Source organism: Polypterus senegalus, chromosome 3, assembly GCF_016835505.1.
Source record: "Polypterus senegalus isolate Bchr_013 chromosome 3, ASM1683550v1, whole genome shotgun sequence".
Classification (NCBI taxonomy): domain Eukaryota; kingdom Metazoa; phylum Chordata; class Cladistia; order Polypteriformes; family Polypteridae; genus Polypterus; species Polypterus senegalus.
Genome location: NC_053156.1, coordinates 181846445 through 181861832, shown reverse-complemented (window position 1 = coordinate 181861832; position 15388 = coordinate 181846445). Strand labels below are relative to the sequence as shown.

Sequence of the window (15388 nt, the reverse complement as noted above, 5' to 3'; positions counted from 1 at the left end):
AGTTTTTTAGAGACATTTCAACTTGACGAACACCACAGCTTTCTCAATGAGATGCTTTTGCTTTGGTATGTCAGTAAGAATTCGCTGTTTTGTCTTTATTTTTATATACACTTGTGGACAAATGAATAAGATTGAACATGCTAGTTTACGAAGTGCTCAAAGAGCAGTTCTTCTGTATTTTCTTGACACTAGTGATGTAAGATTTACCTTGATGATTCTGTTCCTGTAAAGTAACTAGATTCTTCCATAGCAAGTTATCTAATTACCTGATTCATCCTCTGTCTTTTTATAAATTTTAAATTCTCACTTCATTTTCCTGGCTACATAATCTGTAACAGTCTTCCAGTAGCTGGATACTATCTGTGCACAGCAGCCCACTCTGCTAATGAAGGCATGGAATGATTCTTTGTTTCAGCTTTATCAGTGGAATACCTTCATCATCAATGGCTAATATGAACTGGGCACTGTTCTATTTGTCTTGTATACTAGTTTAAATGATTTTTTAAGCTTGCCTGTATATTTATTATAAAAATGTATTTTCTTCTTTTTAGGTTATTCAGGTGCCTCGTGGAAAGTTTAAAGTTCTGTCACCTGAGAGAACAAAGACTGGACCATATCCTGTTGCACTAATTCCTGGACAGTTTCAAACCTATTATAAAAGGTACTGTGCTATTACAGTATTCATTAACTCCTTATTGAGAAAGTAATCTTAAGTTGTCTTGGGAATTCTTTAATCACTGCATACCAGTGAGAAGATGATGAATGCAACCATTTTTGTATTTTATGGAGGCTAAACATGCCACCTGATGATCTCAAAAGTAAATTACCAATAATCCTTTTTACCTCAATTATGGATTTGGAAAACAAATGTAAACGAGCTGATGAAAATTAATTTTTCACATAATTTCATCATTGTTTCCAACTTAAGAAATAGATGAGGATTCTGAATTTGGAGCTTATAACATGAAGGGCAGTCCCGGTCATCAGCGTTTGTCATATTGATTAAAAGAACGCACTCTGAATTGTTCTGAAATGGTGATAAAATATATATTTTCTGTTAAATTACCAATAATCCTTTTTACCTCAATTATGGATTTGGAAAACAAATGGTAATGAGCTGATGAAAATTAATTTTTCACATAATTTCATCATTGTTTCCAACTCAAGAAATAGATGAGGATTCTGAATTTGGAGCTTATAACATGAAGGGTGCTTGAAGGTGCTTGTGGTTTCACAAATAACTTCTTGATTGCTGTTAAAAATGTGACCTTTTGGTGGCTGATGAAGACTGAGGTAGCTCTCTGGGTATACCCACATTTTTCACATTGTATGAATCTAAACTTTGCTTTAAGCATATACATATCCTAGTTACCTTCAGGAATCTACCAATGGTGTCTAGTTCAAGAAAGTCTCACTTTGAAAGTTTCTATTCTATAAAGTATTCTCTGTGTTCAGTGGTCACAATGCTTTAGTATGCTGTTGGAAGTGGATGCTTTGTTTGATAATTTGAAGCCGTTTGTGGTATATCAGGTCTTTGTCAAGTCCACATATATCATTGGTTTCAGGCTGAACATAGTACTCTATTAAGTGACGAGAAACATTAAAACTGAGCAGAAAAACGTCTCATTGGAGCTTAGAGCATTATTGGAAATATTTAGCCACCATCCTTAGCAAATTATTGATTGCGTCATTAAGTTCTTAACTTGTGGAGCTAGGAATTATAAACTGCCAAAACAATGATCACATCCCAGGATTTACAGGAATTCACCACTGTATTTCTAAAAAAAAAAAAATAATAATACTGGTAATAATAAAAAAAAAAAAAAAAGTTTCTGCTTCTTTAATGCTGTTCGCCTTTAGTAGGGAGGTCCTATAAAATCTGTATTTTGTAATTAAATCCATCATATCTTGTCCTATGGCTTTTGATATTATAACTACTAAACTTTAATGAAAGTTGTTCTTGAAATACAGAAAACTTCTAATCTTTCTAAAGGGCACCAGATTTCTTTCTTTCCTGACTTCATTTTAGCAGCTGCTCAGGCTGGGAGGGATATGTCTGCAGTGAAGAAAGGAACTTGCGGGTTTGCAATTATTTTTACTGAGTCTATCCTGTTTGAAAATTTTAAACACCTTGGGACATGTGGACTTAGGCAGTCCGCAATCCAAAGCTTTGGAGGCCATTGATAATATAAAAGCTATTATGACGTGCCAGTTTAAGGAATGCTTTTAAACTTTCTGGTCACGCAAAATAATTATTCTTTACTGTTCTTCTTGAAATATTACTTTTTTGCATAATTTTTAAGTAAGGCTAGTTGCAACTTGACCTTGTGTTTGATTGCATATTTGTTGTTTTAGAAGTGTGCCCAAAGTTTGCATAGGCACTCTAGGCTTCAGTTTGCCTGTTGTGAAGTCAAGAAATTATTGAAAGATACCCATTTGCAACTGTGCAGGTTGGCTGAGGTCTTTAATAATACTTATTGCTTTTCTCAGGTAGTGTGTCTTATGTCCTGAACAGAAAGTACCCGGTTGTCAGTAATATTATGTGCCATAATCACCACTCTCTGTGGTGTTTTATGATTGCGAGCCTAGCTTGTGCTGTTCCAGGATGTTATGCAGCCAGTGAGGATGTACTTCACTGTGGATCATTGGAAGTTATTGAGAACAGAATAAATGTATGATTTTTCCCCAGACATCTGAGTAAGTAATGTTACTGAGCCTTCTTTACAGTGGGTTACATTTTTTTCTTCCTCCTTTTTTCCTTTTTCTTCACTCTCTTCCAACCGTTTATAGTTTTTTTGTGTTTACGGTTTCCAAACGTTAAACCAGCCTGGTCTACTCTTAACCTCACCTTTATCCAACAAAGGCTGTTTTGTCTTCTAAATTAGTCCTATTTTCTCAATGGAAATCAGACAATTATGTCTTTGTAAATTTCTAGAAATACTGCTTCTTTAACATTGTCTTAACTTGAAATTTCACAGAAATGACCTCAGCACTGAGGAGTAGTAGTCTGCACTGTATTTGTTGTTACACTGAGCACAGGGCAACCAGTTATCATTCACACTCCATTTCTAATTTGTCCCTTTCACTATGGCTCTTTTCTGCTTTTGGGATTGCCTTGTCTGTTGTGCCTCTCTCCCAGGTCTGCACAAGCATTGCTGACATTTGATCCTCTAAGAATCTCTTTTACAGTGCAGTTTAGGTGAGAAGACTAGGTGTTTTTTGCCCTGGTGTCAGTGAAAGGGTTGTTTTACTGCTTGAATGTCAATTTTTGTTTAATTTAAATTTTCATCACTGTTGTTTTTATCACTTCAATAAAAATCTGATTTTTAAAAAAGCATCTATATGTTTGCATTATTTTGCAGGTTTTTCAGATTCCTACAATTGGCAGCATTACCCATGTGTTTTTCTTTTTTGGTAAGAAGCTGAAAGTGTATCAGCAGTTTTGTTAGTTCCAAGATGTTTTGAGACAAGACCAGGTCTAATTTTCAGCTTTTGATTTGTATCATTGTGGCCATTTATATAATGAGGACCTTCCAGCCTTATACTACTGACCTAGGCTTTGAATATTTTTCTTGAAACTTTCTTGCATGCCTGTGAAGAGTAGCATCAAACACGTGTGTACTGCTCCCTAATTAGAACACCCAATGTCAGTCTTTGTGTAACAGTAAATCACATGTTACCCAGAACCGGGATTTTGATAAATCTAAATCACATATTCCCTATCAGCAGAATAATGTGAGATATCACTATGATTTACATCAAAAAATTCCTTTAAAAATAAAGTATACTACTGTGAAAAGATAACAATTAAACAAATAAAGGGTTAGGGTCCAATGAGAAGCTCCATTTAATGTCCATAATCAGTTGAAAAGAAAAGGGAGTAAAAAAGCAGATAGGCATCAAACTTTGTTATAAAAAGGAGAAGTAACATCCTTCATGCTGTTTTTCCTCAACTTTAAGAACAGAAATTAATATGACATTAGAGACTATGCATTACCAAAAGATTCAGCTTTCCCCATAACTCATATCTAGCAGTCATGGAATCTACCTAATTGCTTTTCTCTGGACTTTTCTGCAAGGAGCACTTCAGGTGAAGTGCGAGTTGTAATCTATACATCAAGCTATATAACTTAACATTCATTTAGTCTTCTTACTGGTTCTGTACACAATGTGGATGTTGATAGCAACAAGACCAATATGACTTATAGGTCATTCTCATAAGAGGTACTTTCTAGTTTCAGATCTATTGTGTATTCATATGTACCATTTGTACTTTTTCCGTGTAATGCCTTACATTAAATTTCACCTTCCACAAATCTGCCTAAGCCTGTGTTCTGTCCAAAACCCTCTGTAATGATTCAACTGATTCTAGGTTAACTGCCATTCCACCTAGCTTGGTATTATCTACACACTTAATCAGCTTGTTATTTTTATTCCTATCCTGATCATAATAATAGTAATTCCTTAAATTTATATGTATGTATGTATATTAAAAATAGCAGTGACCCCCGATGGCCTATTTTAGCATTGCACAATTTTGATAAGATTTCTCCCATCATAAGTTTCCTTTCTGTGTTTTAGCCAATTTTGCACTCATGTACATACACTGCCATGCACTCCCACTTCTTTTAGTTTGATGCCTAATATCTCATGCAAGACCTTATCAAATGCTTTCTGAGGGTCATGATAAATAATATCATATGTACCTCTCAGATTATATTGTTTTGTTGATCCCTCATTGAATACCAGACTATTAGTAAAACACCACCCCAACCACCAGAGCCCATGTTAACTGTTGAAAAACTTAGTCACTGAACTCTTTTAGGATAGGGTGAAGGTTTTATTTCAACCACCATGTACAACCTTGTGTTTGATTTTTTTTTTTCAACCAGAAAAGGCTGAATTCACATTTTCTTCACTCAAGTTTGACACTGAGTTGAATTATTTAGAGAAGTAAGATTGACAAAAAAACTACATGGAATCAGAATTTCCAGAATGGATTTACAGTGCTCTTGTAATGACTGTTTTGCACCCGAACTGTCCACATCGCTCTCCCCAGTCCTTTGGGCAACTTGTTTCTACATACAGAATACCAGTAGTGATAAATACACTCAAATCAACAGGTCTGGTTTTGCACTTCCTGTTTCTCTTCATTGCCATCACAAGCTTTCAGATTCACTGATTTCCTGCACTGAAATAATGTAAAGTAGAGAGAGGCAATCAGATTGTTTTGTTTTGCATCATTCTGACAAGATTGTTTTATTCATTTTCTGCATATGGGGAATATTCAGGATAGGCAGTGTGTCAAGGAGGAAGAACAGGCATTGTGACTAGAATAGTGGATGGACTCATTGCCAGCCAGGAGGCAGTGATGGATGGAATGAGTGAACTGACTTATTGGACTGGATTATTATTACCGAGAGCAGTAACAGGACAATAATGAAGATCTGATCACTTTCATAAAATAGAAGATAATTGAGAAAACCCGTAAAGTATTGAAGTTGCTATAGAAATAAGTAGTATTAAGCGTATTCACAGTGTTGTGATTTAAGTGATGGGATCATCTGGTTTGTGGCTTGAACATGCTCCTTGAAGGACATATTTTTGGTGGTATACTTAATCATGCAAATTGTGCTATATAAATTGCCTATGCACAATGCATACACAAACAAATACATAGGTAAAACATATCCTTAGTGAGTCTGAGAGAATGTTACTTTGCACTACAGGCTTCCCTGAATTACAAAAAAGCAGCTTTATAATAATTCCATGTATACACAGAAAGCCTCTTAATTCCCTGTTTCATCTTATAGAGCACAAAGAATCTACATTTTTGTGGTTGAGAAGAACTGACATAACACTAGCTCCAACCCAATCATCGCTGCAGACATTATGAGTATACCATGCTGCAGAACAGAGCACACCTGAATATTTGGAGTGGTGCTAGATGTTGGTGATTCACAATAATGGGCTTAGTCATGTTTACAGCTGATGCTGCATTCAGAAACTGTCTTCACAGCAGCCTGGCGAACAAAGTAGAGCTGGAACTATGTTGGCTGCATTAAGGTGTTCTTATCTGTTTATGTGCTGTGTTTTACTTATATGTCTACTTGCATTATCCTGAGCATCATGGCTCTAAAACATATCATGGAAAGGTTGAAATGACATGTTATGGAATGTGAAAATTCAAGTGATAGTGTAAGTAAAAACAGCTTAACTAAATAGTATTCAATAAAAGGCAAAATCTTATTTGGGTTTTGTTTTGATGGCTGATGTTTCTGTTAAACTCTTTCTTTCAATTTTCTTGTATTTTGGTACTATTTAAACAAATATTAGCGTCATTTATCGGTTCCAAGCAAAGCTTAAAAATGTTTTTCATTTAAATTAGTGCCAAATAGGTGTGTGCATTATGAAGGGAATTTCAGGAATTGAAGAATGGGATGTCTGAATATTATATATAATGTATGTAATATTGAAAAAAGTTAACTACAGATTAATAAAGGTGATTTCACTTATAGTTAAAAGTATTCTGAACTTCTAACAAACACTGTTAGAATTCAATGAAAAAAAAATACGGGAAAAGACAGATACATCAATAGATCGATCGATCCCAAGGGGAAATTCACATACTCCAGCGGCAGCATACTGATAAAAAAAAATATTAAATTAAAGAGTGATAAAAATGCAGGTATAACAGTAAACAACTTTGTATAATGTTAACGTTTAACCAAGGGTGGAATTGAATAGTCGCATAGTGTGGGGGAGGAACGATCTCCTCAGTATGTCAGTGGAGCAGGACAGTGACAGCAGTGTATTGCTGAAGTTGCTCCTCTGTCTGGAGATGATCCTGTTCAGTGGATGCAGTGAATTCTCCATGACTGACAGGAGCCTGCTCAGTGCCTGTCGCTTTGCCAAGGATGTCAAACTGTCCAGCTCCGTGCTTACAATAGAGCCTGCCATCCTCACCAGTTTGTCCAGGCACGAGGCGTCCCTCTTCTTTCTGCTGTCTCCCCAGCACACCACCGCGTAGAAGAGAGCGCTCACCACAACCGTCTGATAGAACATCTGCAGCATCTTATTGCAGATGTTGAAGTATAGTTGGCTCTGTCCTCTCTTGCACAGAGCATCAGTATTGGCAGTCCAGTCCAATTTATCATCCAGCTGCATTTAAAAAGTGGTATATACAAATAAATACACATATGCAGGTTTTTTTTTTTCTTTTTCATTTTTTATTATACTAAAACAAAGCTTCTTAAAGCATCAAAAGTTTTTTCAGCCCTGGATTGCCCTGTACTGTTCAATGTCTGCTACATTCTGAAAAGGATAAGAGTATTTGCAAAGAGCAGCAATTAAACTAAAATGCATTGAAAGTCTGTAAAGATATAGCTGTTATAAGGTACACTAGGTACTACGATACAATATCAAGAAAACAATAAAAGATTTAGCAAACAAAATGGAACAAATCTACAGTGAAATTTAAAAAGAAATACAAATTAGCCTGCTTACTGCTAAGCTACAATGTTGAATAAGCAGGAAAGTTAACATAATTAAATATACTGAACAGATATAAATTGCAATGAATTAATCATTAATTTAGTAGTAAAGAAAAATATAGAATCACACTAGTCAGACAGTAAATATACTTAGAAGCATATGTATATATATATATATATTTTTTATATGAAAAAGAGACCAATTTTACATAAGAAAAAAGAAATACAGAAAACCCAATTGGTAGCTAATAATAAATTACAATGAGAAACGTGTAATAGTTGAATCAATCCACTATTACATGTATTAATATGAGGCTCCAGCAAATTGATTTTTTTTTTTTTACGGTGTCCTGTTCTGCTGTGAAGCAATCAGAATTGATGTCTGAATGCTGGCGACTAGCCTTACAGTTTTTCTCTCAGGTGGAGCGTTACAGCTTCTGCTGACGTCACGCCTGATACCAAAACTTTATTAAAAATATTTTCAGATGTTTTTAAGATTCGAACCGGACACGGAGACAAAAGTGAAAGAAAAGAAGAGAGAAAAGGAAGAGGTGGAGGTAAAGGGGGTTTCGTATAGAATAAACAATAAATGAACCAGAATCCGCTTCTAGACCTGCAGAAAGAAGGGGAAACACAAGACAAAAACATTGCTGCATCAGCTACATGAAGATATATAAAAGTAAAAATGTTTTCTGACAATCATACAGTAATTATTACTGAGGCATTTAGGCCACCACAACCTTAGATCATGTGCTGAAGATGTCCAAGTCATACTTATGAAATCACCATGTGAGCACCTGTGTGTGTACGCACGCTTGTATGTGTAAGGTTTCTCTATAGGAGCATCCAATAGTGAGTGTGAAGGGCCACAGACCTGCCCCCAAAACGTGCGGAAGATGGAGGGAGTTCCAAGCCCAGAGATCCAGAGGTCACCCCAGAGCGTGGAGACCCCAGGGAGGCCGTCACCAGAGAAGCCCCAACCCCCCGAGAGCGCAGAGGATCACCCGGGGTCACAACCAGCAGCCGGCAGAGTCCCGGAGATATCAACGGCAAGCCCTCAGGCCCCCCAGCCGCTCCCCGAGTCGGCCGGGCCCGGAACCCAGCAGCCCGGGACCCAGGGCGACCCACCCGCCGAGGATCCAACAGAGCCCAGGGAACCAGATCCCACCAGGCAGCCACCGGGAGCGACCAGACAGATGCTTAAGGCAGGGGAGGGTAGGCAAAGATGTTGTAGTATTGCCAGATGTCCCAGGAGAGGGGAGGAGTCCAAAACCCCACCTGACATATACAGTCACACACAAACACAGTCATACACTCCCTCCCTCATGCTCTCACATACACATACAACCCAAGACTTACAAGGATGTACGCCAGACACCCATTCACACTCCCCACACACCCTACCTAACTCTGGTCCCGGTGCTGCCGCACCTGAGGTACAGCCATTCCTGGACGCCAGAGTTAGCCCGTTCCGCAGGGGTAATAGTGAGCAGGCACCCCTCCAACGCAGAGCAAAGCAACCCACCACTCCAGACCACAGGCAGACGGCCAGCTCCCACTCCTAGCCTCCAGCCCCGGCAGCTAACTGAGAACAGAGGTGTAATAAGACCTCTAGTCTCCCTCCGCCTGCTCTAATGTAGTGTTGGTGTGTGTTGATAAGGTGCATTTTGTGGTTGGGGGCGGGCAGTGCCGGCACCATGTGGCCTACACCAGCTGATGCCAACACACAGCCCCACCTCCCCCAAAACTCTCCGTGACTAGGTGCAGTTTAAAATTGGAAGTGGACACCGCACTCGGAGTGAGGCTGAAATTTCCCCACCGGATGCCGTTGAGTGTGCCCACTCCCAAGGCCCTAAGTGTGCATTTGTGTGGAATGTTTTTTGTGGAAGTGTTTAATGTGCAAATAAAATTGGGGTGTAGGCTGCCACAGGACTGCGGAAATGGGATCCATACCGCACCCCTGACTTACCCACACCCCAAGGCCCTATGTGCATGTTTGTGTGATGATGTGAAGGAGCAGGAGGAGGGAAATGTCTGAGGATGGGGAGGAACGGCTGAGGGGCCTGAGCCCTCCAGGGAGCCAGCTCCCCTACTGGCCCCAATAGGCACCTCCGTTCCCAAAATCCACCCGGGCACGGAGGCCCCAGCCTATCTAGCCATGGCCCGAAGCAGCAGCATCACAGAGCCCCACGGAGTCTGAGGCCACCAACCCACACCACCCCAGCAGAATATTTACTCCCATCCCCACATTTACTCAACATTCAGATTAAGTAAGACATAAGACACCCAGGATAAAGCTGGATCCTCCCTCCCGGACATCCCTCCCCATGGTGGAACTGCCGCACGTTCGCCCTCTTCCCGGCAGCGTACATGCCAGGACCCAATCCCCAAGGCCCCACCCATATCCCCATCCGGGACGCCCCAACCCTAAGCCACCAGGCCCACACCCAGACCAACCCAGGGCATTGCAGCCACTAGGCAGCGACCGCAGCCACCGTCAAGACCCCCTAAGGCCCACACACAACCACCAGAAGCCCACCCCGAGGTAACCCAAGCACCACCAGAGTCGGGCAGCAGCCCCCCAGCCCAAGACCCCCCTAGTGAACCCACCCCAGGGATCCTCCAGATACTCCAAGCTCAGACTCTCCACCACATCAACCACAGCATCCCGCAGGACCATATCAATGACCCTCCATCATCGCTATGTGATGGAACCGATCAAAGGAGCCCAGAGAGATTGATTTGAAGTGGAGGCAGAGGCTGTCTCAAGTGTAATATGATCCAATAAAAGATTTCTATACTGGTTAATGCAAAGATTATCTTTGTTTTTCCAGTTTATGAGGATAGTTTTCTTAGCGATGCATATGGCAGTGAGAACCACGTGAACCAAATTTGTTTCAATCGGGACATCCTCTAGGTTCCCCAGCAAGCAAAATGAGGGGGAAGTTGGGATATCACATTTCAGACACTTTGACAGGTCTTCACATACTCTATACCAGAATCCCTGAACAGGTGGACATGACCACAGTGCGTGGATATAACTGTCAGGAATGTTGTCTGTGCAGTGTGTGCAGGTGTCAGATGGCACAAATCCCATCCTGAACATCCGATGACCTGTATAGTGTACTCTGTGTAGAATTTTGTATTGAATTAGTTGTAAATTGGGGTTTCTGATCGTTTTAAACAGGTTTGGGACCAGAAAGTCTGATCAAAGCTAACTAATAGATCCTCCTCCCATTTGCCTATAGGAATTGCTATTGTATCATCTATTTTGGTCAATGTTTTATATACTTTAGACAGTAATTTGGGGTGTTTGAGATTACAGAAGTCTAATACCCTTGATGGTGTTTGTAATTCTACTTTAAGCTTAAATTTTTCTTTAACTACTGATTTAATTTGGAGATATTCTAAAATCTATTCTTGTCTATCCCAAATTGGGAGACTATTCTGTTAAATGGAATGAAATCCAATCCTTCAACTATGTGTTCCATGTATAGAATTCCTTTACTTTTCCAGTATGGGAGGTTCATCATTTTATTGTTTTGCAATATGTCAGGATTATTCCAGATGGGTGTGCGTCTGCATGGAATTAGTGAAGACTCCGTCATTTTTAGATATTCCCACCATGCTGTCAGTGAGGTACTGATATTAATACTTTTAAAGCTTTCATGCTTTCTTATTTTTGAGCTAATAAACGGTAGGTCCGAAAGCTCTATAGTATTGCAAAGTGTCTGTTCTACATCTAACCAGGACTCATCCAGCGGGTTATGTTGCAACCATCTTGGTATATATTGGAGCCTGTTGGTTAAGAAATAATGATAGAAGTTGGGTAGATCCAACCCTCCTCTATCTTTGGTCTTCTGTAGTGTTTTTAAGCTAATTCGTGGAGGTTTATCCTTCCAAAGGAATTTAGTGATGGAGGAGTCCAGGGATCTAAACCAATCAGATGATGGCTTGTTTGGGATCATAGAAAATAAGTAATTGATTCTTGGTAAAACCATCATTTTAATTGTGGCAACCCTCCCCATAAGTGATATCGGTAAGGATTTCCATCTAGCAAGATCATCTTCCACTTTCTTTAATAGTGGGATGTAGTTTAGTTTAGTTAGATCTGCCAGCCTGGGAGACACATGAATGCCCAGGTATGTAATATTCCCTGATTCCAATTGTGTATTAAGGGAATTGACAAAAGAGAAATTAATTGGAAGAACTGTGGATTTTAACCAGTTTATTGAATAATCTGAAACTCTTGAAAAGGAGTTTATTAGTTCAATTGCCTGGGAGAGAGAGGATTGAGAATTCTGAAGATAAAGTAACACGTCATCTGCATAAAGACTGATTTTATGTTCTATGTTCTTACACTTTATGCCTTTAATAACTGTAGTTTGCCTGATTGCTGCTGCTAGTGGTTCAATAAAGATAGCAAATAGCGAGGGGGAGAGAGGGCATCCCTGCCTGGTCCCCCTCTGAAGACAGAAGCTATCTGATGTTTGGTCATTTGTCCTGACGCATGCTGTTGGTGAACTGTATAAAATTTTAACCAGTTTATGAAGAAGTTTCCAAAACCAAATTTATGTAAAGTTGCAAATAAGAACTTCCAGTTAACTCTATCAAAAGCCTTTTCTGCATGGAGAGATAATATACTGGTTTCCATGTTTCTGCTATAAGAAAAGTCTATTAAGTTGAGTAATCTACGTGAATTTGTGGATGAATGTCTCCCCTTAATGAAACCAGTTTGGTCTGGATGTATTATGAAAGGGGTTACCTTCTCTAATCTTTTTGCAAGGGCTTTACAAATTATTTTCAGGTCAACATTAATAAGAGAAATTGGGCGATAGCTGGTAGGAAATATAGGATCTTTGCCTGGTTTTAACAGGAGACTAATGTTGGCTGAATTCATGTTTGGCTGTAGTCTACCATTTTCTTCTATTTCACACATTATTCTGAAGAATGTTGGAGCCAGAATGATCCAGAATTCTTTGTAGAACTCTGCTGGAAACCCATCTGGACCTGGAGCCTTCCTATTAGGCATGGAGTTAAGAGCTTCCTGAAGCTCATCTGATGTTAATGGCGAGTCCAGGACTGTAGCTTGGCTATCTGATAATTTAGGAAGTATTATCCTGTCTAGAAACTCATTGATCTCATTATCTGATGGGTTAATCTGTGGTGAGTACAAGGTTTTGTAAAAATCTCTGAAAGTGTTGTTTATTCTTTCAGGGTCATATACTATATTCCCAGTTGAGTCTTTAACAGCAGATATGGCAGTTTTCTCTTTGTTTATTTTTAACTGGTTGGCTAAAACTTGCCTGATTTATTACCGTGTTCAAAGTTTTCTATTCGTAGTCTTTGTGCTAAAATTGTGTTTTTGTCAATAATTCCTTTAAGTTCTAGTTTACTTTTACGCAATTTGTTTTGTAATTCTTCTTCTGGGGATGCCTCTAGAGACTTAATGATTTCTTCTAATTCCTGAATACGTTTGTTTTCTATTTTTTTCTTATGTGATGAGAAGGAAATTATTTTACCTCTCATCACTGCTTTCCCTGCCTCCCAGAGAACAGATGCTGATGTTCCAGGAATGTCATTGTGTTCTAAATATAAAGCCCACTCTTTTTTATAATATTCCACAAAACCTTCATCTTTAAGCAGTGACGTATTAAACCTCCAGTTTTACCTGATGGGATTGTTTTCTTATTTAACAGAGTTAAAGAAACTGGAGCATGATCGCTGACAACTATAGGGTGTATCTCAGTGTCTGAAATGTCAGCCAATAATGAGCTGCTGACTAGAAAATAGTCCAAACGTGAGTGAGAGTGATGAACATGTGAGAAAAAGTATACTCTCTACGGCTGGGATAAAAAGATCGCCATGCATCACAAAGCCCATAATCACTCATATACTGTTTGACTATATTAGTGGAATGCCAATGCTGAGTCCCAGCTGTACTGAGCCTGTCTGAAGAATGATCCATCCAAAAATTAAAATCTCCCGCAAGTATAAGTGGACAGTCCAAGTGTTCGGAGAGTACAGAGAAAAATTATGAAAGAATGCGGGTCATCTATGTTTGGACAGTATATGCTAACAATACATAAGCTTTGATTTTGTATAGATAGTTTTAGTATTATAAATCTACCATCTGGATCTGAGACTGTGTCCAATACTTTGAAATTTGTATTTTTGTGTATTAAAATAGCTACACCTCTTTGTCTAGAGTTATAGGCGGCAGAGAACAGTCTGGGAAACTCAGATGTTTTAAGTTCATCTGCAACTGTGGCAGACCTATGAGTCTCTTGTAATAAGACAACATCTGCCTGCAGTCTTTTAAGCTGATCAAAAATCTTTAATCTCTTCTCTCTAGAGCCAGTTCCATGAACATTCCAACTGACAAACCTTAGTGTACCCATAGTTGTGTGTGTGATTAGCTAATGTATGGTGCCTTCATGTGAGTTAGTTAAGTAAATAAATGTATAATTTAATCTGAAAAAAAAAAAAATAAAGCAATAAATAAGTAAATAAAAAATATATGTATAATAATGCTAATAACAATAATATTATTAATGCTGATGATAATAATAATGCTGATAATAATAATAATAATACTAATTCTGATAATAATACTAATGCTGATAATAATCAGACAATAATAATAATAATAATAATCAGACAGAACCAAGAGTGTTTGTGGTTGTATGATAAAATGTAATAATTATAATCTAGTGTTTGTATGCGCGCGTTGTGTGTGTGCTGACGCAGTGTAGGAAAGTTGTGTGATTGTGTCATATGGATGTAAAGTTCCAGAAGCAGGTAAAAGGAGGAAAGGAAAGAGTGATAAAGGTTAAAAGGTGTTAGAGGTGTGGGGTGGTGAGAGAACAGGTGATCCCATCATCTAAACACGGATATAGCAGCTTTTTTTATATCCTGACATGCTCATACCCAGTGAATCCCGATAAGAATAATAAACTTGTGACCTGATGTTGGGCTAATAAAGCCAGTCTGTCACTCCTTGCTCCTTGTACAGCCTGTTGTTGATGTAGAGCTTGTCCACAGAAATGACAGCGCAGCTCCCTTCTTGGATGAATTTTTTACGCATTGGGAACAGAACTCTGCGGCGATCCAAAATTTCTTTAGGAAATTGATCATTCACGCTGAAATTTTTCCCTTTGAGCTCTTTCCCGTGGCTCTTAACAAAATCCTTTTGTTTAAAATGCTCAAATTTGGCCACGATGGGACGATATCTTCTGCTGTCTGCTCTCTTGGCTCCAAGGCGATGTACCCGGTGAAAGGTGATGTTTTTTTACCGTTTCTTCGGGTATCTTCATGTGGGTCTGGAGAAAATATTTGATTGTTTGTTCGCAATCCTCCGGTTGTCCTCCGTCTGCTCCGCAGGCCTCACGAACACCAGATTGTCTCTCATGCTGCGGGCCTGAAGATCCAAAACCGTCTCCTTCAGGGTCTTGTTGTCCTGGGAGATCCGTGTCAATCCCTCTTTCAGGGAAGACACAGTCTCCCGCAGAGACGCATTTTCAGCAGCAAGCCACTCCACCTGATCCTGGCTGAATTCCAGAGATTGTCGGAGGTTCTGGAACTCCTGGTGTAGAACCTCGTGCAGGTGGAGTCGTCCCTCAAATCCAAAAAGCCTTTTATCTATAGAATCTAATAATTCTAATATATCCTTGCAGGGAGATGAGGTCGCCTCGGGGGAATCCTGAGGACGGCTTCTCTTGGTAGCAGGTGTTTCCGTGTTAGCTGCTGCTTTCTTAGGCCCCATGACAACAGACTCAAAAACTTGATCAATATAATTTTGTAAACTTTCCAAATTTTCTTCACTTAACTCCAGGTTGAGTGAGTTATACTTACCGGATTAATTGCGTTGTCAGTAAATAAATTTGGCGTAAATG

The 15388-nt window shown here is 39.2% G+C and overlaps 1 protein-coding gene across 7 annotated transcripts in view; it reads left to right on the top strand.

Moving 5' to 3' along the window:
- Window positions 1–15388, top strand: part of phf10 (PHD finger protein 10) — a 216634-nt gene that overhangs the window by 133560 nt on the left and 67686 nt on the right. For all 7 annotated transcript variants that reach the window (XR_005633000.1, XR_005633001.1, XM_039748276.1 and 4 more), the window contains one exon: window positions 552–661. Coding sequence is in view for 5 of the 7 variants with exons in the window: in XM_039748276.1 (XP_039604210.1) it covers window positions 552–661 (110 nt within the window). In the remaining 2 variants the exon portion in view is untranslated. The remainder of the gene's footprint in view (window positions 1–551; window positions 662–15388) is intronic.